Below are 21,364 nucleotides of genomic sequence, written 5' to 3'. Positions count from 1 at the left end.
TCTCTGAGAACTGTATTTAGAAGGACCCGCCTCGTAAATTTAGGGCAACCCTCCTCATCTCCTCCACCTGTTTCTTTCTACTGGGTATTGAACCTAGAACTAACTCTACTGTTGAGATCATATGCCTAGTCCATTTCTTGTTTTAAAGTAAATTGAGTAGGAATGTTAACCACTCCCAAATTTCAACTTTTTTTTTTCCCTTGGAGAAAAAAGTTTCTTGATGTTTAGCCCAGGCTGGTCTTGAATGTCATGATCTTGCTGCTTTTGCCTTTTGCATATTGAGATTATAGGCAAGCACCACCATGCCTGGCATGCAGTTTTAATTCTGTCTGTAACGTTTATTCCCCTTGCTTTACAGCATTTATAGTTTCTGGGGATTAGAGTTTGGATATCTCTTGGGGGCTATTAGTCATCTACCACAGTATCTCATTAGGAAAACATTTTTGAGCATATTCCCCTGTGCTACTATTAATTCATGATTAAATATTAGTAAAGCTTGGGCTGGAGAGGTGACTCAGCGGTTAAGAGTGCTTGCTGCTCCTGTAGAAGACCTGGCTTTGGTGAGCTCACATGGAAGTTCACAGCTGTCTCTAATTCCAGTTCCACGGATTCAACACCCACTTTTGACCTCCACAGGCTCCTGCATACATATGGTGCACACATATAACACGGAGGCACACATACTTACACATAAAATAATTGTTAAAATACTATTAAAGCTAAATTTCTCTTTTTTTACATAAAAGTTTTAATTTTCCTGCAATAACTCTAACAGATGATCTTGGTCCCTTCCCCTACTGGAGGCTTATAGGGCCTAGGAAAGGTCTTGTCTTGGAATAAGAATTTTAATTAAATTTGGTAATTATTTACTGAACACTAACAATGAACCAGGCTACTGGTCTAGGTTGGGTTAATTACTGTAGTGAACAAGATCTTCTCCTAGTCTTTTTTTTTTTTTGGAGCTGAGGATCAAACCCAGGGCCTTGTGCTTGCTAGGCAAGCGCTCTACCACTGAGCTAAATTCCCCAACCCCGATCTCCTAGTCTTAAAGGTGTGTTTCTTATTCCTGTCCTGGTGTGGTGAGGTTGTATGGGGGACTAGGGGGGTCCAGCCCCTCGATAGTCCCCTCCCAGGGTCCGGGAAGAATCTACAGCTAGCTGATAATTAATCTTTGATGAAAAGAAATGAATCTATGTACACGAAACTCCTTAGTTCATACACTTTATTATTCTGTGATAGTTCTCTCTCTGCACAGCTTCTATTCTGCTCTCATATCTAGCTCCGTTCTTGCCTGATTTCTCTCTATATTTATCTGCTGCCCCCTCTAGGTTCTATCTTAATTCCTTCATCTAGTTCTGTCCCTTCTGGATTCTCATCTATCTAGTTCTTTCCCCTATCAGCTCCTCTCCCGTCTCCTTCTCTCTCATCTGGCTCTTCCTCATCTTGTTCTTCTCCATCTGGCTCTTCCTCATCTTCCATCTCGTTCCTCTGGTACTCTCTTCTAGCCCTTCAATCTAGTTCTTCCCCATCTCAGTTTGTTCCTCTCAAGTTCTTACCCATTTAGTTCTTCCATTCTCTTGTCTCTTCTCCTCTGTGCCCTGGAAGTCCCAGTATATAAAGGGAGGGTCCGAGCTAAATTGTATAAGGCTATTTATTTACTTAATGTCCACCTCACCTAGGCGGTGTCTCTTTGTGGAATTTACCTTAAATCAGGAGACTTGCCTGTGGGCTGCTATCATTGTTAGTCCTAGGAAGTTGGGTGCCCCCCTGGGTGGTGTCTCCTTGTGGAATTTACCTTAAGTCAGGAGACTGGCCTGTAGGTTATTATCACTGTTAGTCCTCGGAAATTGGGCGACCACCTGGGTGGTGTCTCCTTTAGTCCTTGAAAGTGGCTAGGGGAGATATCTGATTCCAGAGAAAGCCTTTCCTGAGGCTGTTCTCCAAATGCCTGGAATGTGTATGTCTAGAGAGTGATCAGTCCACATTGTTAGCCCTTATTAGGGAAAAGTCAATTGGGAACACTATGAAGGCACACATGATTTTCATAACAGAATACAGCTGATATATAACAAGCCAAGTAACACCAAAAACTCCTTGGGATTTGGCTTCCTCTGGAGGAATTCCCTGATCCCTCCAGGTAGTGACTTTGCCATAACCAGCTGAGTTCTTATGCTATGTTCCTGCGGCCTGCAGCAAGGTTGGGTGGAAGTACTCCTTTTCTACTAGGACAAAACCTCAGATTCCTCCACTGGGTCTTTGCATCTGCTGATGGATGGAGAAAGCTTAGAGGGTGATGTTAGTTGTTCTGGGATAGGCATAGGTATGGCACAGTCTGTCTATGTACCATGGTGATGACCAAGTTGGTCAAAACTGGAAATGTCTACAGCAGAAGGAAAAGTGAAGCAGCCTGATGAAGAAGTGACATTCTTGTCCACTTACAGGATGCCTGACCCAGAGAACCTTGTGACATAGTAAAAGAGCTAGGTGTATATAAAACATGAAGTAGAAGGCAGAGCCTGCAAGTTCTTCAACAGAGGCTCCAAAACAGACGTGTGTGTGTGTGTGTGTGTGTGTGTGTGTGTGTGTGTAGAGAAGAGTGTTAGTTTTTCGGCTGCGTTGTGTTCTTACCCTGCAAGGAAATGCCACGAAACACGACAGAATCCGCTAACAAGAGTTTTATTAAAGGGACAGAGAGTGAACAGGCCTGCGGGAAGCACGTGTGTGGAGAAGAAGGAGGAAGAAGAAGAAGAAGGAACCGGGAACATGGCGCCGGATTTTAAAGGCTGGGCGTGGACAGATCAGCGTCACTATTACACGCAAGCACGTAGATCACATGGCCACGTTGCGCGCCTACGTAGCCAATGGAACGTCACGGATCTTGGTCACGCGAGATGCCCTGACCCGGAAATGGCTATCCTGACCTGGAACTGGCTAGGTGGAAGTGTCTGTTGGGCATATGAGAACACGCCCGACCGTGGGGGCGTGTTGTAAACCTTTCATCCCTGACTCTTCCTTTTTTAAAAAAGAAAAAATTGTGGTTGCCTGGGTATGGGGGCGACGTTTCTCTCAAAGACTGCTTCCAGCTGAATAGTGGGCGTTGGTTGGCTCTTGGGGGGCAGGGGGATGAGAGGGTATCTTGTGAAGTCCTGGGATGTCCGTGCTGTGGCTAGGAACCTTCTGTTTGACAAGATACTGTTGACATAGAAAAGGCTTAGAGAGAAAGAATCATTATTATTTTATTTTGGAGTTGGCATTTGTCTGAGGTAGATCTGGCCTGTCTAGATAGAGACATGTGATATTTACCTGAGGTAGATCTGGCCTTAGTACTCTGCTTAATTTTTATCTGAGACAAGCCTTATTAGAGGTAGTTTATTTAAGGCACCGGTTTCCCTTATTAGGTTAGCATTTAGGAAACGCAGGTGATCAGTTGCTGAGTATCGAACAATGATAGATTATTGTATTACATTATTCCTTACCGCCTGGATATTTTTGATGGTCCTTTTTGCCTCCGGCTCTGTGTGTCTACCTGAGAGACTGTGTCTACCTGAGAGACTGGTAGGGGAAAGGAATTGTTAGAGTCAGAAGAGTGAGTGGCTAGGAGGAGAAGTAAAGGAGCTGCTGGCGCGTCTGGGATGAGGCGAATGTGTGGAGCGAAAGAAATGGACGCTCCTACCTTAGCTAGAAGATCCCTCCCCATAAAGGTACAGGGCAGCTTGGCACCACTAAGAATGTGTGTGTGAGAGGGATGCCTCTGAAAATGCAACTGAGTGGTGGTGTCTGATGAGGTAGATAAGGCTGTCCCCCAACCCCGACAATAGGGAGACGAGCAGGAGAGGTGGGCCTCCAAAACTCTCTCAGGACAGAGTAGGTAGCTCCGGTGTCCAAAAGGAACGAGATGGGGCCGCCCATTGACCTTTATAATTACCCTAGGTTCCCTGTGTGAGATGGAAGTGGCCAGGGCAGAAACCAGGCAGCAGCAGTCCTCGCTGTAAGCCAAGCCTACAAAGTCAGCTGGAGGGTGGTCTTCATCTGGCGTTCCTATGTCGCTTGGGACATTAGGACAGTCAGCTGACCAGTGACCCTTTTGGTAACAGTTTGGACAAGGCTTTGTTGGTGCCCTTCGTGGGCCGGCGGTGCAAGCCTGGGCCCAATGGCCTTCTCTCCCACACTTGAAGCAGGGACCAGATGGCTTTCGGGGAGCCGGTCGGGCAGTGCTTGCCAGCATCTGGCAGCTCCTTTTATGGGCTTTTTCATCTCTACCATGGAACACCTTAAACGCTATCACCAGCACATCTGCCTGTGGAGTTAGAGGGCCGTTCTCCAAACGTTTAAGTTTATCCCTAATGTTAGGGAAGCTCTGTGAGACAAACTGGGTCATTAGCAGCTGCCTGCCCTCAGGGCTCTCTGGGTCTAAGCTAGTGAACTGAAGTAGAGCCTTGGTGAGCCGCTCTAGGAAATGAGACGGATTTTCGTCTTTATCTTGAATAACCATTTTTAGTTTCTCATAATTTACTGGTTTTAGGGCAGCCTTACAGAGACCTGTCAGGAGACAGGTAATAAACCTATCACTGGCTAGACAGCCACCCTGGGTGTTATAATCCCAGTGTGGCTCTCGGTCAGGAACCGCCTCAGCTCCTGGCGGGTGTGAGAGGTTAGTTTGATGAATTTCGTCTGCATGAATCCTAGCCTGCTCCCAAACCTGCCTGCGCTCCTCAGGGAGTAAGTTATTAGAAAGTATCATGAATATATCATGAAAGATGAGACTATAAGATTGAGTTATATATTGAAACTGTTTAATAAAGGCAGCAGAATTAGAAGTATAAGAACCCAGCTTACTTTCTATCTGAGAGAGTTCTGCTAGAGAGAATGGAACATGAACTTTAATCAGTCCATCCACACCAGTCACCTCTCGCAAAGGGAGAACAGTGGAAGGTTTTGGATGGCTGGAATCAGGCAATTTAGCAGCCCGAGAGCAGGTGGTAGGAGGAGTGAAGTTTGGAGCTAGGGCAGGGCCTTTGGAACCGGCCGCTGCCGAGGAAGGAGCAGCTTTAGAAGAAGAAGAATCTGGAAGGGGAGCGGAAGGAACGGTTTTCTAGGAGTTGGAGCTGGAGGTCGAATAGGTGGAGGTTCGTTAGCAGGATCTAGAGTCAGAGATTCCGGAGTCAGAGAATCCTCCGGTTCAGGCATAGCCAGGAGCATATGAGCAGGAGAGAAGGAATCCAGAAGAGACGGTTTAGCACTGAGAAAGAAAAATGCTATAATGTAGGGCAACTCTTTCCATCTGCCTGAGCGCTGACAGTAATTAGATAACTCCCGTAAAATATCGGGATCTAAGGAGCCGCTCGGCGGCCATTTTTTGTTGTTTTCTAAAGCATACTTTGGTCATTTTTTAGAACATAGACGAGTTAGCTTAGGAATCTTTATGTAAGGCATTAAACTGAGAGGTTTTAAAGCTTCAACAAGACAGCCTAACGGAGAGGAAGGACTAACAGGGTTGGAAGCCTTGTTTCCCATGTCTGCAGCGGAGAGGCAGAAAAATAAAAAAGATAAAAAAACAAACGTGATCCGGAGCCAAGGCCCCAGGCGTCCCCAAGGCCAAGGACGGATCCCGGGCACAAGCCGCTCCTTGGCTCGTCAGCCACAGAAGCGGGGGCCCCTGCCACGTGAGGAAAGGATTCCCCGGGAATCCAGACAGCGTCTGCCACTTCGTCAAGTCGGATGAACGTGTCGGCCCCACGTGGCCCCCAGGACGCACCCAACGGCGGTGGTCCCAACGCGAGAAATATCTCAGGCTGCAGACGTGGGAGAGGGCTAGAAATCTGAGGCCTGCGATAGGGGCCGACCGTAGCCAATGAAGACCGTGGTCGGGGGTTCCCCGGTCTCAAGAATACTGGTGAGGTACCGGTTGTTCTCACAGATTCAGGAAACCGTTTACACTGGCCGAAAAATGGGGGGGACTCACCAATCGGAGAAAGCGGTGTTGCATGGAATTTTTGCGGTCAGGCAAAATGGAGAGCGGTCTGTCGCGTACGGAGCAGAGTGTTGCAGTCCCTGGTTTACGGGTTTCCAGGCGCAGGGTGCCCGGAAGCGCCCGCTCGGTTTCGGCACCAAAATGTTAGTTTTTCGGCTGCGTTGTGTTCTTACCCTGCAAGGAAATGCCACGAAACACGACAGAATCCGCTAACAAGAGTTTTATTAAAGGGACAGAGAGTGAACAGGCCTGCGGGAAGCACGTGTGTGGAGAAGAAGGAGGAAGAAGAAGAAGAAGGAACCGGGAACATGGCGCCGGATTTTAAAGGCTGGGCGTGGACAGATCAGCGTCACTATTACACGCAAGCACGTAGATCACATGGCCACGTTGCGCGCCTATGTAGCCAATGGAACGTCACGGATCTTGGTCACGCGAGATGCCCTGACCCGGAAATGGCTATCCTGACCTGGAACTGGCTAGGTGGAAGTGTCTGTTGGGCATATGAGAACACGCCCGACCGTGGGGGCGTGTTGTAAACCTTTCAAAGAGAAAGGGTAATTTTGATGGGAAAGATTAAAAAAAATAGTTGGAATTACATCTCTGAAAAAATATAATAGCCAGCTTGGAAAGGCAGTTTAGATAGTGTGTGGAGGGGAGCACTGGGGATTGAAACTAGCACCTTGCATACCAGACTGCATCCCCAGCCCTCGTTTTAAAAGAAATTTATTGTGTATAGGTGTTTTACTTATATGTATGTCTTTGCATCATGCGCATACAGTGCCCATAGAGTCCAGAGAGTGGCCTCGGATCCCCTGGGATTAGAGTTACGGACGGTCCTATAGGGTTGGGAAATGAACCCTGGAACCTCTGGAGAAGCAGCTCATGCTCTTAAGTGCTGAGTATCTCTGAAGCCCCAACATTTCTCTCTTATTTTTATTTTGAGACCTAATCTCAGTAAGTTGTCTAGGATGGCCTTCAAATAACTCTGTTCATTGAATTTATAGTCCTCTTGCCTCAGCTTTCTGAGTAGCTGAGATTTCAGGCTGGTGCCCCAAGGTTCAACCAATTCACGGAATTTAATGATATAATATGTGGCCACACTCTAGCACACCACTCAAAGAGATTCTCCTGCTTCCACATCCTGGCTGAATGTGCCACCACCCCTGGTTTGTTTGTAGATGTTCTTAGTTCTTAACTGAGTTTTTAAGGGTTGGTAGAATTTCTGAAAAACAAGTTTTAGAAATACTTATTCAAGCAACAGTGTAAAAGTTTGAGAACTCTGAACATGTGAAGGAGTGGCAAGTTATATAACTACAATAAAGAGAATGCAGGTGGATGTGATAGGAGGTAAGAGGCTGAGCCAGAACATTCAGACCTTTTGTACTTTTTGTTTGTTTACTAGTTTCTGTTTTTTGGTCTTTGGAGACAGAAGCTCATGTTGTCAAGGCTGGCCTTAAACTTTCAGTGGACCTGAGAATAACCTTGAACTATTGTCCTCTGAGTCCACCTCCCAAGGGCTGAGGTTGTAGGTGCGTGCCACCATGCCCAGCTTTCAGACCTTTGAGTAACACGTTGAGGAATTTGGACTGTAATCAGGTCCTGTAAAGCTTCCAGTAACCAGAAGCTCAGTAAGGAAAGGGGCTGGGTTTTGTTCATCCCTATATCTTTGGATTATTTATTTGTTTTAATTTTTATTTTGTTTAATTTTTATCTTTTATATGTATATGTGTATTGCCAGCATGTGTGTATGTATGTGTACCACATTCATGCCTGGTTCCCCCTGAAGTCATCAATAAGGTGTTAGACGTCCCTGAACTTGAGTTACAGATGGTTGTGAGCCACTATATGGGTGCTGGGAACAAAACCCAGGTCCTCTGCAAGAGTAACAAGTGCTCTTAACTACTGAGCCAATTCTCTAGCTCTTTAATTTTTAGTTTTATTTTATGTGTATGAGTGTTTTACCTGTGTGCACGGTGTGTGTGTGTGTGTGTGTGTGTGTGTGTGTGTCCAGAGGAGGCATTGGATCCCTGGGATTGGAGTTACAGATGTCTGTGAACCGTGCTATGTGGGTGTTGGGACTTGAACCCAGGTCCTTTGGAAGAGCTGCAAGTGCTCTTAACTTCTGAGCCCAGTTATTTATAACTCTAGCCCTTTTTTTCTTTTTCTTTTTTTTTTTTTTTTTTGAGCTGAGGATCGAACCTAGGACCTTGGGCTTGCTAGGCAAGCACTCTACCACTGAGCTAAATCCCCAACCCTATTTATTTTGTTAAAAATTTATTTTTAACCCTGTCTCAAAAAACAAAAAAAATTATTTTTATTTTATTTTATGAGTATGAGTGTGTTTTGCCTGCTTATATATAAATGTATCACATGTATGCAGTGTCCAAAGAGGGCAGAAGAGGGTGTTGGATTCCTTATAACTGTAGTTATAGAAGATTGTGATGCTGGGAATTGAACCTAGATCCTCTGGAGGAGCAGCCACTGGTCTTAACCACTGAGCCATTGCCCCAGCCTCAATAAAAACTCTTTCAAAGCCGGGCGGTGGTGGCACACACCTTTAATCCCAGCACTTGGGAGGCAGAGGCAGGCGGATCTCTGTGAGTTCGAGGCCAGCCTGGTCTACAAAGTGAGTTCCAGGAAAGGCGCAAAACTACAGAGAAACCCTGTCTCGAAAAACCAAAAAAAAAAAAAAAAAAAAAAAAAAACTCTTTCAAAAGAAATAAGGTGGAGATTGATAGGAGACCTGATTTTGACCTCTGACCTCTGTCTGTGCACACATAGAATAGTGTACCTGTGTACACAAACACACACACACACACACACACACACACACACACACACACACACACCAAAAATAAATGTAAAATACCAATTCTCTTCTCAGTATTAGTCAATATATAATGTAAAACTAAAAATAGGGAAATTGAGCCATCAGTAAATTTTTAAGCACTTCTAAGAACACACTCCCAAGGCCGGGAATGGTGTATGCCTTTAATCCCAGCACTTGGAAAGCAGAGGTAGGTGGATCTCTGTGAGTTCGAGGCCAGCCTGGTCTATGTAGTGAGAACCAGGACAGCCAGGCTACATAGTGAGACTGTCTTAAAGAAAAGAACACACTTCCATCCTGAGTGAAGTAAATAATGCTAGCTGGCATGATTGAGGTGGGAGTGGGAAGTCATTGGGAAGCTAGGTGTGGTGGCACAGAAGGAGCATGAGTTCAAGGTCATCCTCAGCTATACTGTATGTTCAAGGCCACTCTGGGCTACGTAAGACCTTTTCTCAAACAACAAACAAAACAAAACAAACCCTAAAGCAAAGAGAAATGAGGGAAGGAGGGGAAGAATGAATTAGGAAGAGTGTAATTTTATTTTTATTTATTTTTTGGTTTTTCGAGACAGGGTTTCTCTGTGTAGCTTTGGTGCCTGTCCTGGATCTCACTCTGTAGACCAGGCTAGCTTCGAACTCACAGAGATCCTCCTGCCTCTGCCTCCCGAGTGCTGGGATTAAAGGTATGCGCCACCACCGCCCAGCTTAGTGCCTCCTTTTTGAGACTGGGTCTCACTGTGTAACTCACTGACCTCAGACTTAAGTCCTACTGCCTCAGCCAAGTGCTGGAACTGCAGGTACATGCTGCTGTACCTAGTTTGCTTCTCAAGTTTAATGTGGAAATGAACTTTTATTGACTGTTCTGTTTTGTTTGAGACAGGGTCTTCATAGCACAGGCTGGCTATGTTGCTGTGTACGAAAGGATGACCTTGAACTCAGATCCTGTTGCCTTTACCTCTTGGATGCTGGCATTATAGGCGCATATATATACAGTTTATGTGTATGTTAGGCAAGTATTCTACCAACCAAACTGTGATCCCAGCCCTATGACACCATTTTGAATGTGGCAGTGGTAGTCATCTGTGTAAGGAATGAGGCAGGAAAGGTCAGGTAGAAAAGCAAAGCGGGTCGGGTGGTGGTGGCACACGCCTTTAATCCCAGCACTCGGGAGGCAGAGCCAGGCGGATCTCTGTGAGTTCGAGGCCAGCCTGGGCTACCAAGTGAGTTCCAGGAAAAGGCGCAAAGCTACACAGAGAAACCCTGTCTCGAAAAACCAAAAAAAAAAAAAAAAAAAAAAAAAAAAAACCATTTACTAATTTGGTGATTATTACTTTTCACTCAGTAAATGCTTATATAGAACACATTATGTGTTTATCCCTCTACATGGAAGCAAATGAATTAGGATCTGTACTCTCTTAAAGATATATTTATTATGAGTATTAGTATTGTGTATGTATCTATGATAGGGTGTGCATATGGAAGCCAGAGGGCAACTAGGTTCTCTCCTTCCCTCTTCGCGTGGGTTCCAAGGCTAGAACTCAGGTCATCGGGCTTTCAAAGCAAGTGTTGTACCTGTTGAGTCATCTTACTCAAGATCTGCACTTGCTTTCTTTTAAATCTTTTAAAACATTTATTTATTTACTTTGTGTGTGTGGGAGGAAGTGAGGGTAAGTGCCATGGTACTCATGTGGAGGCCAGAGGACAACTTGCAGGAGTCTATTCTTTCCTTTCACCATATTGACCTTGGAGATAGAACTCAAGTTGTTAAGCTTAGTGGCCAGCGCTTTTACCTGCTGAGCTATCTCACCAGTCCAAGCTCTGTCCTCCCAAAAGCTTATGTATATTCCAAGTGGGGGAATCGGTGATGTTAAAGAATAACTATACTTTTTAGTGAGTATCATGATCATTTCCTCTTCAAAGTGGCTGTAGGAATTAAGCAATAGTAATATTCCTATGTGAATAAAACAAACACACAGTAGTGATGATGATGATAAATAAATGAATGAATAAATAAGTAAATTTAAAAACAGAGGTCTTGAGTATGTGATGGAGTCAGTAGCAGTCTGGCTCCAGACTCAGATGACTTCACTTAATGCCAACCATCAGTTATTCAAAGGAGGGGAAAGTGCTGGCTGCTGTGGGATGGTCTGTATGGCAGATGTGTTGCTGATTAGTCAATAAATAAAACACTGATCGGCCATTGGCTAGGCAGGAAGTGTAGGCGGGACAAGGAGGAGAATATAGCTGGGAAGTGGAAGGCTGAGTCAGAGAGACACTGCCAGCTGCCATGATGACAAACAGCATGTGAAGATGCCGGTAAGCCACGAGCCATGTGGCAAGGTATAGATTTATAGAAATGGATTAATTTAAGCTGTAAGAACAGTTAGCAAGAAGCCTGCCACGACCATACAGTTTGTAACCAATATAAGTCTCTGTGTTTACTTGGTCGGGTCTGAGCGGCTGTGGGACTGGCGGGTGTCAGAGATTTGTCCTGACTGTGGGCCAGGCAGGAAAACTCTAGCTACAGCTGGCAGTACTGTGGAAAGGAGAAGGAAGAGCTGTTATGCTAATCACCTAAGTCAGTCATGGGATCCTTTAGGAAAGATGAAATTTTAGTTGATCTTGGAAGGGTGATTTTCAGTACTGTCTCAGTCACTGTCTTAGTTAGGGTTTCTATTGCTGTGAAGAGACACTATGACCATGGCAGTTCTTATAAAGGAAAACATTTCACTGGAGTGGCTTGCTTACAACTCAGAGGTTCAGTCCATTATCATCATGGTGGGACAACAGTATGCAGGCAGACATAGTGCTAGAGAAATAGCTGAGAGTCCTATTTCTTGCAGGCAACAGGAAGTGGTCTGAGGCACTGGGTGTGGCTTGAGCATATATGAAACCTCAAAGCCCAACTCCACAGTGACACACTTCCTCCAACAAAACCAAGAAAAAAAAAAGAGGGGGGTGGGAGGAGAGAACTGGCTCCCCAGAAAGTAGTCCTATGTCTTTCTCACATGCATTGTGGCATGCAAGCACTCACATTCTCTCTCTGTCTCTCTCTCTCTGGCACACACACACACATGATGGATGGATGGATGGATGGATGGATAGATGGATGGATGGAATGAATCTTAAAAGATAAAGAGGAACTCAAGGTCACATTCAACTACATACCTGTTGAGGCCAGCATGGGATATATGATCTTGCCCTAAAGGGGAGGGGTGGTGAATTAATAAAGCAGCCAACAGAAGAAGAAGAACAACAACAAAACCATCATACCTACTCCACAAGGCCATACCTCCTAATAGTGCCATTCCCTTTGAGATTATGGGGGCAATTACATCCAAACTACCACAGTCACTGTTCTATTACTGTGAAAAGACACCACAACCAAGGCAACTTTTATAAGAGAAAGCATTTAACTGGGGGCTTGCTTATAGTTTCAGAGGCTTAGACCACTATCATCATCATGGGGAGCATGGTGCTGGAGGAGTAGCTGAGACCTACATCCTGATCTGCACTTAGAGGTGGTAGGAGAGAGAGAGGAGAGATTGGGCCTGGCATGGGCTTTTGAAACCTCAAAGCCCCCTCCCAGTGACACACTTCCTCCAACAATGCCAGACCTCTTAAACCTTCTCAATAGTACTACTCCCTGGTGACTAAACATTTAAATATACAAGCAGTTGGAGGCTATTCTTATTCAAACCACCACAAGTACAAATATCCAAGTCAAGGAGGGCACTTCAACCCTAAATAAATTCCTAGATCATAGAAAACCATTCATGCTAGTCAGTATATCTTTGATTACAGGGGCTAGAGAGATAGCTCAGCGGTTAAGAGCACTGACTGATTTTCCAGAGGACCTGGGTTCATTTCCCAGAACCCTCATGGTGGCTTACAACTGTCTGTAACTACAGTTCCAGGGGGCCTAGCACTCTTACACAGGCATACACACAGACAAAACCACCAATGCACATAAAAAAAAATAAAAAATCTTGGATTACTATATGAGAGACACTCTGCTAGGTACTAGAAAGACAGATATCTATAAAACTCTGAATCTTCTACCATGAAGAAACCTGCCAAATACAGATTATAATCAGTTTAGAAATGAATGTCAGAGCCAGTGACTACTCCTGTAATTTACTAGGGAAACTGAGGTAGGATGCCTTTGTGACTGGTTGAGTTCCAAGGCAAACCTGAGATTTATAGTGAGACCCTGTCTTAACTGCCTCCAATATTCCCTTTAATTTCCCTCATATTAGCTTTCTTTTATTTACTTTGGAAACTTTTTATTGATTGATTGATTGATTGATTCTGGGGATTGAACCCAAGACCTTGTCTTTGCTAGGCAATTGTTCTACCATTGAGCTAAATCTTGGCCTTTAAGAATTGTCAAGACATGCCGGGCGGTGGTGGCGCACGCCTTTAATCCCAGCACTCGGGAGGCAGAGCCAGGCGGATCTCTGTGAGTTCGAGGCCAGCCTGGACTACCAAGTGAGTTCCAGGAAAGGCGCAAAGCTACACAGAGAAACCCTGTCTCGAAAAACCAAAAAAAAAAAAAAAAAAAAAAAAAAAGAATTGTCAAGACAACCAATGGTGGTGGTGCATGCATTTAATCCCAGCACTTGGGAGGCAGAGGCAGGCAGATCTATGTGAATTTGAGGCCAGACTGGTCTACAAATTGAGTTCCAGAAACTGTCTCGAAAAACCAAAATTTAAAAAAAAAAAAAAAAAAAAAATTGCCAAGCCACTCTTTTTTTTTTTTTTTTTAACATTTTTCTGGTATTTATTTATTTATTTAGAATTTTTCCCCCCGGAGCTGAGGACCGAATCCAGGGCCTTGCGCTTGCTAGTCAAGTGCTCTACCACTGAACTAAATTCCCAACCCGCCAAGCCACTCTTAAGTGAAGGTTTCCTATTTTATTATTTTGTTTATCTCATTTTGTTTTATTTTGGCAATTCTGTGAAAGGGAATCTAGGTGAGTGTTAGACCACTGAGCTACAGCCCCAGCCCTCCAATGATGTTTTAAAGGCTTGCTAGCCTCCCTCTTCACCATTGTATCATAGCCTTTTACTTCTAGTATGCTACCAGCAGACATTTAATGAAATTTATCAGTTAGGCATCTTTAAAACTTTTAATTACATAAATTACATTTATGAGACAGACAGTGTACACATACCATGGTATGTGGAGGTCAGAGGATACTATCTTAGTTAGGGTTTCTACTGCTGTGAGGAAACACCATAACCAAAAAGCATTCTGGAAAGGAAGGGGTTTACTTGGCTTATACTTTGCATTGTAGTCCATCATTGATGGCAGCCAGAACAGGAACTTAAACAAGGCAGGAAGTGATACAGAGGCCATGGAGGGGTGCTGCTTACTGGATTGCTCAGCCTGCTTTCTTATAGAACCCAGCATCAGCCCGTGGATGGCACCACCAACAATGGACTGGCCCTTCCCCATCTCCACTAATTAAGAAAATGCCTTACAACCAGATCTTATAGGGACATTTTTCTCAACTAAGGTTCTCTCCTTTCATATAACTCCAGCTTGTGTAAAGTGGACGTAAGACTAGGTAGCACAGATACCCAGCAGGAATTGGTTCTCTCTTAACATCATGTGAATCCTAGGGGTTGAATTTAGGTCATCGTGCTTGGTGGCAAGTGTCTTTATATGCTGAGCCATCTTGCTGGCCTCAGTCTAGCATCGTATTCAAGACTGAAATAGTACAGGTCCTTCACAAGTGTGGCATTGTCTCCTATGCCTGGGCAACTCAACTAGTTTTTCCATATGGAATTTTGGGATTTTATTCTTATCTTGTTCATTTTGTTTGAAAAAATATCTGTTTTGTTTTTCAGGTTCATGGGTGTGTGTGTACATCAAGGACAGTTGCATGCACTTACAGAGGTACGACTTCCACAGTGTGCTGGAGTACACTTCTTTGCCTTTGTTTCAGCATCTGTGATCTACTTTACTTGTGTATGTAGGTAAAATGCACATGCAATTACAGTTACACCAAAATGCCAGTGTGTTTGTCTGTTGCCTTGGGACAATAGCCTTAGCTCCTATGCTCTTGTATTCCCTCATAATATTTGGTGAGTAGCCTGAGAACGTGAGTGTCCCAGTGTGAAATTGGTTCTTGTTTTCTGGATTTCTCCCTTCCAGGTGACTGCAAGCCCTTTCCTGATAACAAATTCCGAGACCACTGGAAAGTGTTTTTGTGATCTGGAATCAACTGCTCTGGTTTCCTGATCCTTCTTCATACTTTTTGGAGCCAGTAATTAAAATGGGTGGGGGCATTGTGATATGGTCATCTTGGAGGACAGAGCATCTCTCTAATAAAGACTTCTTGAATTCAGGTGCCATGTTAGTAGCTGCAGAAAATGCTTGAGTTCTTGGGAACAGATTCCTGGAGTCTAGGTTGAACCTCTCTGGACGGGTCCCATATATGTTCTTTGTTAAGATAGGTCTTGCTGTGTAGCCTCAGCTGGTCTTGAACTGAAATTTCCTCTGCCTCAGTTTCCTGAACGTGCAGCCCCATACCACCACACCAGGACCCACATCTGTATTTTTCTTTTCCAGTATTCTTTTAAAGATTTATTTATGTATTTTATGTATATGGGTGCTTTGTCTGCATGTACACCAGAAGAAGCCATCTGATCCCGTCATAGACAGTTGTGAGCTGCCATGTGGGTACTGGGAATTGAACTCAGGACTTCTGGAAGAGCAGCCACTGCCCTAAACCACTGAGCCATCTATCCAGCCCCAAAATAAGTCCCCACCACAAACAGGGTTTCTCTGTGTAACAGCCCTGGCTGTCCTGGAACTCTCTCTCTGTAGACCAGGCTGGCCTTGAACTCATAGAGATCCTGCCTACTTCCTGAGTGCTAGGATTAAAGGTGTGTGCCGCCACAACATGGCTCTTTCCAGTAATTTTAATTTTTGTATTGTATTATTCATTTGTGTGTGTGTGTGTGTGTCTGTCTGTCTGTCTGTGTGTCTGTGTCCTCATGTGGGCCACAACTTCAGGTGTAATTCAGAGAACAACTTTCAGGGGTTAGTTCCCTCTTTATACTGTGTGGGTTTGGGGAAATCCAACTCAGATTGTTAGGCAAGGTGACAAGCACCTTTAACCACTGAGCCATCTCACTGGCCTAATCTTTTTTTTTTCCTTTTTATTTTGTGTGTGTGTGTGTGTGTGTGTGTGTGTGTGTGTGTGTGTGTGTGTGTGTGTGTGTGTGTGTGTACACTATGGCTCAGAGGACAACTTTGTGGAGTCACTTCTTTCCTTCCATCTTTAAATGGATTCCAGGGATCTCTCTCTCTCTCTCTCTCTCTCTCTCTCTCTCTCTCTCTCTCTCTCTCTGTACAACTTGTGGGAGTCAGTTCTTTTTACATTGGTTCTGGAGATTGAACTGAGGTCATCAAGGCTCGGCGGCAAGTCCCTCTACTTGCTGAGAAATCTCCTGCCTCTACCCCATCTGTATTATTAAAAGTTCACTTAAAGAGAAGAACTCAACAGAAGTTGTTCTCTGATCCATATGCGTGCAACAGCACGTGCTCTCCTCCCAATACCAAATAATTTAAGAATTTTTTCTCCTAGGTGTACCTTTAATCTCAGCACTTGGGAGGCAGAGGCACACAGGTGGATCTCTGTGAGTTCAAGGCTAGCCTGGTTTACATATGGAGTTCCAGGATAGCCAGGGCTACCTAAAGAGCTCTGCCTCAAAAACAAACAAAAAGTCTCCCAAACATCTAGGTCTGACAGTCTTTGTTCTAGAATAGTTTCACATTCCTCATCAAGAAGCAATTACCAAAGTGTAAAGTGAAGAAACTTTGGAATCTGCAGGAGTAATGGCTTCCTGTTGACTTGGTGCCTGATAATCGTTCTAATACCTTAAGAAAGAAAGTCCCATGTACCCTAGGTACGTCCTTTTCTCAGTTACTGAAGGCTAGAATGTACAAGGTCAGGCCAATGCCAGCACTCAGGAGGCAGAGACAGGCCTGGTCTACATAGTGAGTTCCAGGCCAGCCAGGACTACATAGTGAGACCCATCTCAAAAGAAAAAAGAATATAGAATGTTTTGTCTCTTACGTGGCCAGAAGGATGGAAGGAATGCTGAGGAAGTCAAGAACACAGCTTTTGACATCTTGATTGCCCAGGTTTGAATCTATTTCAGCCTCTGTATTTTCCTGTGTTAAATGGAGATACCAATAGTTTCTGCAGTAAGGAGCATAGAGAAGAGAAAAGGAACCAAGCTCTGGAGTGTTTTAGCTTAGCAGGCAGGGAGGAGAGACTGAGGGGTGGATGATGAGGGAGGAAGAAAAGCTGTTGGTCTAGATGGAAAAGGAGTTTCAAGGAGGAGGGAGTAATCAAACGTGATATGTTGCTGATAAAATGGATGTGACCTCACTAGGACACTGAGAGTATGAAATAGAAATCGCTCACTTTGCACAGTGCCTTGCATATAATAATTGCGTAATGCATGCTAACTATTGAAACCTGTATTTCTCACAGTGACAAGTCTCTCCTTTGAATTCTGGTGTGCCATTGTTTTTCTTATATTTTCATGGATGTTAAAGTTTGAAGAGCTTTTCACTGAATTATAATGTAACAGAAGATGCACATATATGGAATGTACTGGTCACTAAATTTTTCCAAATGAACATGCTCATAACTAGCACCCAGATCTAGACAGATTTTTTGTGTATTTGTTCTGAGAAGCGAACCTACACATTCTTTAAAGGTTAGCTGGGCATGGTGGCTTCCACTTATAGTCCCAGCACACGGGAGGTGGAAACGAGTAGGTGAGAGTTTGGTCTGGTAGGGTAGTTAATTTGGGAAATTTTTGTTTGTATGGATTGGTGTGTGTTGCTTCCAAGCTGGCTTTGTCTGACTTATTGGAAGCCTTCTATAATCTTTGAGCTTAAGGTGAAAGGAAACTCTATGGGTTCAGTGACCTAACTCATGCATTATTTACGAAAATGAGCAGCTAGACCCCGATTCCAGTGTCTTGGTGTACTGTGATATTGCCGGTTGTCTCTTACTTCCTTGTTTTGTATGGCCTAGTACAAAGTATTCCTCTGTCCTATTTTGCCTTGAGTTGGATGCAAGGCTGCCAGGTTGTCCTGTGTTAGGTTAACTTTGGCAGCAGAAGCACGGGTGTCTTTGAAGTATGGGGCAGTTCTGGGGAGGCTCTTGTGGCCCATGGTAAAGAAGACTACTAAGAATACTGATTATAATAGCCTCTTTGAGGCCGGGTGGTAGTGGGCTCGCCTTTAGTCCTAGCACTTGGGAGGCAGAGGCAGGTGGATCTCTGTGAGTTTGAGGCCAGCCTGGTCTAAGAGAGTTCCAAGACAGCCAGGGAGGTTACACAGAGAAACACTGTTTTGAAAAACCAAAACAAAAAAACAAAAACACCCCCAAAAATAGCCTCTTTGATTTAGAGATCCCTAAAGGACTATTGATGGCGAGCACAAATGACAACCTATTATGGGAGGCCCGGGATTCAGGGGTACAGACCCTAGATTCACCCCAGTACCAACAAAACAGTGCCACCATGACAGTAACAAAACTACAAGGAAAGAAGATGTCATTGGTCACATAAACTCACTGAGTGAGTCTACTGTGGGATAGGCACTTTGCTAGACTTGGGTTTAGGATAAAAAAGGACAACTTAGTTAAGGTGGGCAGGGTAGCAAACACCTGTTTCTTATTGGAACCTTTCCTCTTTCAGACAGGTGTGGTAATGCAAGCCTTTAGTCTCAGCACTCAGGAGGCAGGGGCAGGTGTATCTATGAATTCCAGACCAGTGTGATCAACAGCAAATTTGGGACGGTTAGAATTACATAGCAAGAGTCTGTCTGAAAAAAGAGACGGATGGGGACACCAGACAAAAGTGTAGATTCCGTTCTGACTTTTTCTCATTTCCCAGTCCTGTTGTGCTCTTGTCTTCTGTCGGTCTGTTTACATTTCTTTCCATTTTAACCTCTGTGATCTTAGTCTATGCTTGAGTCCCTAATATTTTGTAGCAGGTTTTCCTGCCTCTATTATTTATTTAGTTTTGTTTTTGTTGTTTTGACACAGGGTCTCCCTATGTAGCTCTGTCTGTCCCGGAACTCACTGTGTAAACCAGACTGGTCTGTAACTCAAAGATCCACCTGCCTCTGCCTCCTTAGAGCTGGGAGGAAAGATAAGAGTTACTATGCCCGGCTTTCTATTTTTTCTTGACTTCATTTTGGTCTACCCAAATTATCTTCATCTTGTATAACTGATAATTAAGTGCTTCTGCTTGAAGTTTGTTTAGCATTCTAGACCATGTATAATCATTTCAGAATATGATCCCTCCTTTATTAGGTGGGCTTTTTTGCTGTCTTCTATTCCCTGACTTATAGGCCTTAGAATGTCTTTATGTCATCTCTTCTACTTTCTAAGCTGTGTCCAGTCTCAGGTTCTTTAATGAAGGACCTATAATAATACCCAGTGCAGCTAGGCCCATAGTGTATGTTTAAGATATATTCATAGCTGTGTAATGTAGACCAAGTTCTGTGGAAAGCTGAATTAGCCTCTATGTGTGGGGAGGGGAATCTAAAAAGTAGTGTGAGGGGATGGAGAGATGGCTCAGCTGTTAAGGGCACTTACTTTTCTTGAGCAGTTTATAACCCCCCTTCTGGCTTCTGCAGACACCTGCACAGATGTGACATACACTCACATAGACATACATACATACACATAAGCAAAAATAGACCTTTACTTATGTCTGTGCACCACATGCATGCCTGGTGCCTGTGGTAGGCAGCCCCGGTAGGGTGTTGGGTCCCCTGGGACTGGAGTTACCAGTGGGGACTGAACCCTCATCCTCGGAAGAGAGCCCGTACTTTCAGTTGATGAGCCATCCCTCCGCACCAATAGTTTGTTTCTCTCACTTAAACTTCTGCTTGCAAAATGGACAAACACGTCTCTACAAATACATTTTGACATTTACTTGTGGCAAATGTGGCTTATGTTTTTTTTTTCTTTTTTGCTTTGTTCAGTTAGTTTTTTTGTTTGTTTTGTTTTAAGATACATAGCCCTAGCTGTCGTGGGCCTTGAACTTGGAGATCCATTTGCCTCTGCCTCCCCAGTGCTGAGATTAAAGGCGTGAAACACCACTGCCCACTTTCAGAGTACTGAAATTCTAATCAGCCCAATGATGTCTGCAGCCACAGACTCCTTTCAGGGGTTTTCATTCACAAGGTTATTTGTGTGTGAAAATGTGTCGGTGGGGCCAGTGTTCCCTCCTTCTACCATGTTTTTCCTGAGGATCAAACTCAGGTCATCCACCTTGGTGGCAAATCCTTTTACCTCCTGAACCATCCACTGGTTCCGTTTTTATCTTAAATTCCTGGTAATTTTATTCAGCATTGAGGATTGAACTGAGAGCATGCTAAGCAAAACTATACCACTGAGCTCCAACTCCCCTCTAGCTCTTAAATGACATACTAATCACTGAATTGGGAGGGGGGAATCCAATAAGAGAAGGAACTTTAAGTCTGCTTCAATTATTTTAATTAATTTTTTTATTCTTTGAAGATTTCATACAGTGTATTTGGATTATAGTTACTCCTCACTCCTCCTAGCTCCTTCCAGATTCTTTCCCCATTTCCCCACTCCTTCCAATCTCATGTCTTTTTTTTAGACCATCCATTGACCTTTTTATTGGATTTGACAAAATCTGCATTATTAAAAGACAAATAACAAAATTTGAGTTTATATTGAGTTCAACAAGCTCTATAGTCTCTAGAATATTATAAAAGAAATGTCAACTGAGAAAGAAACAGTTACCACATGCAGATGCTCCTGGCCAAGCGGGGAACTAGATCTGCAGGTGAGGTCCAGATGTGCAGCATGTGGAAGCCATAGAGGAAGTGCTGTTCACTTACTTGGGTGGAAGGGCTTTCTCTTAGTGGGGAGACTGGAAAGATGGCAGAAATGCAAAGGCATATGTGGAATGATTTCTCTCATTCCAAATGGTAATAGAGATTTTTGATCATGGCACTAAGACACCCTTGGGGAAAGGAACACCCTAACCAGAGAAGGCTCATGACATAATTCTTGGGTAATATGTACAATTTTCAATAATTTTTAATAACCATATAATTCTAGGTATTGAACCATTACTTAAGTATAGACCTGCCAGGGGCCACACCCTTCAAAGTAAACTGCCTGTTCCTCACCCTAGAAGCCACCCACCTTCAGTAGCTCTTTAGTCAGGAGTGGAAGCTCACCAGCCCTTCCTCTCTCCATGTTAAAATGTTAACTGGCTTGATCTGGACCAGGTCTTGCAGGTAACCACAGTTTCTGTGAACTCATGAACACAGCACTCCTGTTATGTCCAAAGACACTGTTCCAGTCCTCGTGGATTTCTGATTCTTAAGTCTTGCTACCCGCTTCACTGATGGTCTTGGGAGTGGTAGTGGTGTTATAGATACTGACAGCCCATTTGTTTATTTCTAAATTGTTATTCATGTGTCTGTGTTTATGTATGCCATGTGTGTTAGGGTGTCCACAGAACCCCGAAGAAGGCATT

The 21,364-nt window shown here is 44.1% G+C and overlaps 2 protein-coding genes across 4 annotated transcripts in view; one reads left to right on the top strand and one right to left on the bottom strand.

The window, feature by feature from the left end:
- Positions 1 to 21,364, top strand: part of Tesk2 (testis associated actin remodelling kinase 2) — a 118,807-nt gene that overhangs the window by 69,510 nt on the left and 27,933 nt on the right. For all 3 annotated transcript variants that reach the window (XM_052716286.1, XM_052716285.1, XM_052716287.1), the window contains one exon: positions 14,654 to 14,702. In XM_052716286.1, coding sequence (XP_052572246.1) covers positions 14,654 to 14,702 — 49 coding nt within the window. The remainder of the gene's footprint in view (positions 1 to 14,653; positions 14,703 to 21,364) is intronic.
- On the bottom strand, positions 2,605 to 6,516 carry LOC128096566 (uncharacterized). The gene is made up of 2 exons (XM_052716296.1): positions 3,477 to 6,516; positions 2,605 to 3,192 (listed from the first exon to the last, which is right to left on the bottom strand). The coding sequence occupies exons 1-2, from the start codon at positions 4,739 to 4,741 to the stop codon at positions 3,018 to 3,020; spliced, it is 1,440 nt and encodes a 479-aa protein (XP_052572256.1). The 5' UTR covers positions 4,742 to 6,516; the 3' UTR covers positions 2,605 to 3,017.

The sequence above is a fragment of the Peromyscus californicus genome, unplaced genomic scaffold, assembly GCF_007827085.1.
Source record: "Peromyscus californicus insignis strain IS unplaced genomic scaffold, ASM782708v3 Scaffold_5__1_contigs__length_169319896, whole genome shotgun sequence".
In the NCBI taxonomy this organism is placed as follows: domain Eukaryota; kingdom Metazoa; phylum Chordata; class Mammalia; order Rodentia; family Cricetidae; genus Peromyscus; species Peromyscus californicus.
This window is presented reverse-complemented; position numbering and strand designations above follow the sequence as displayed.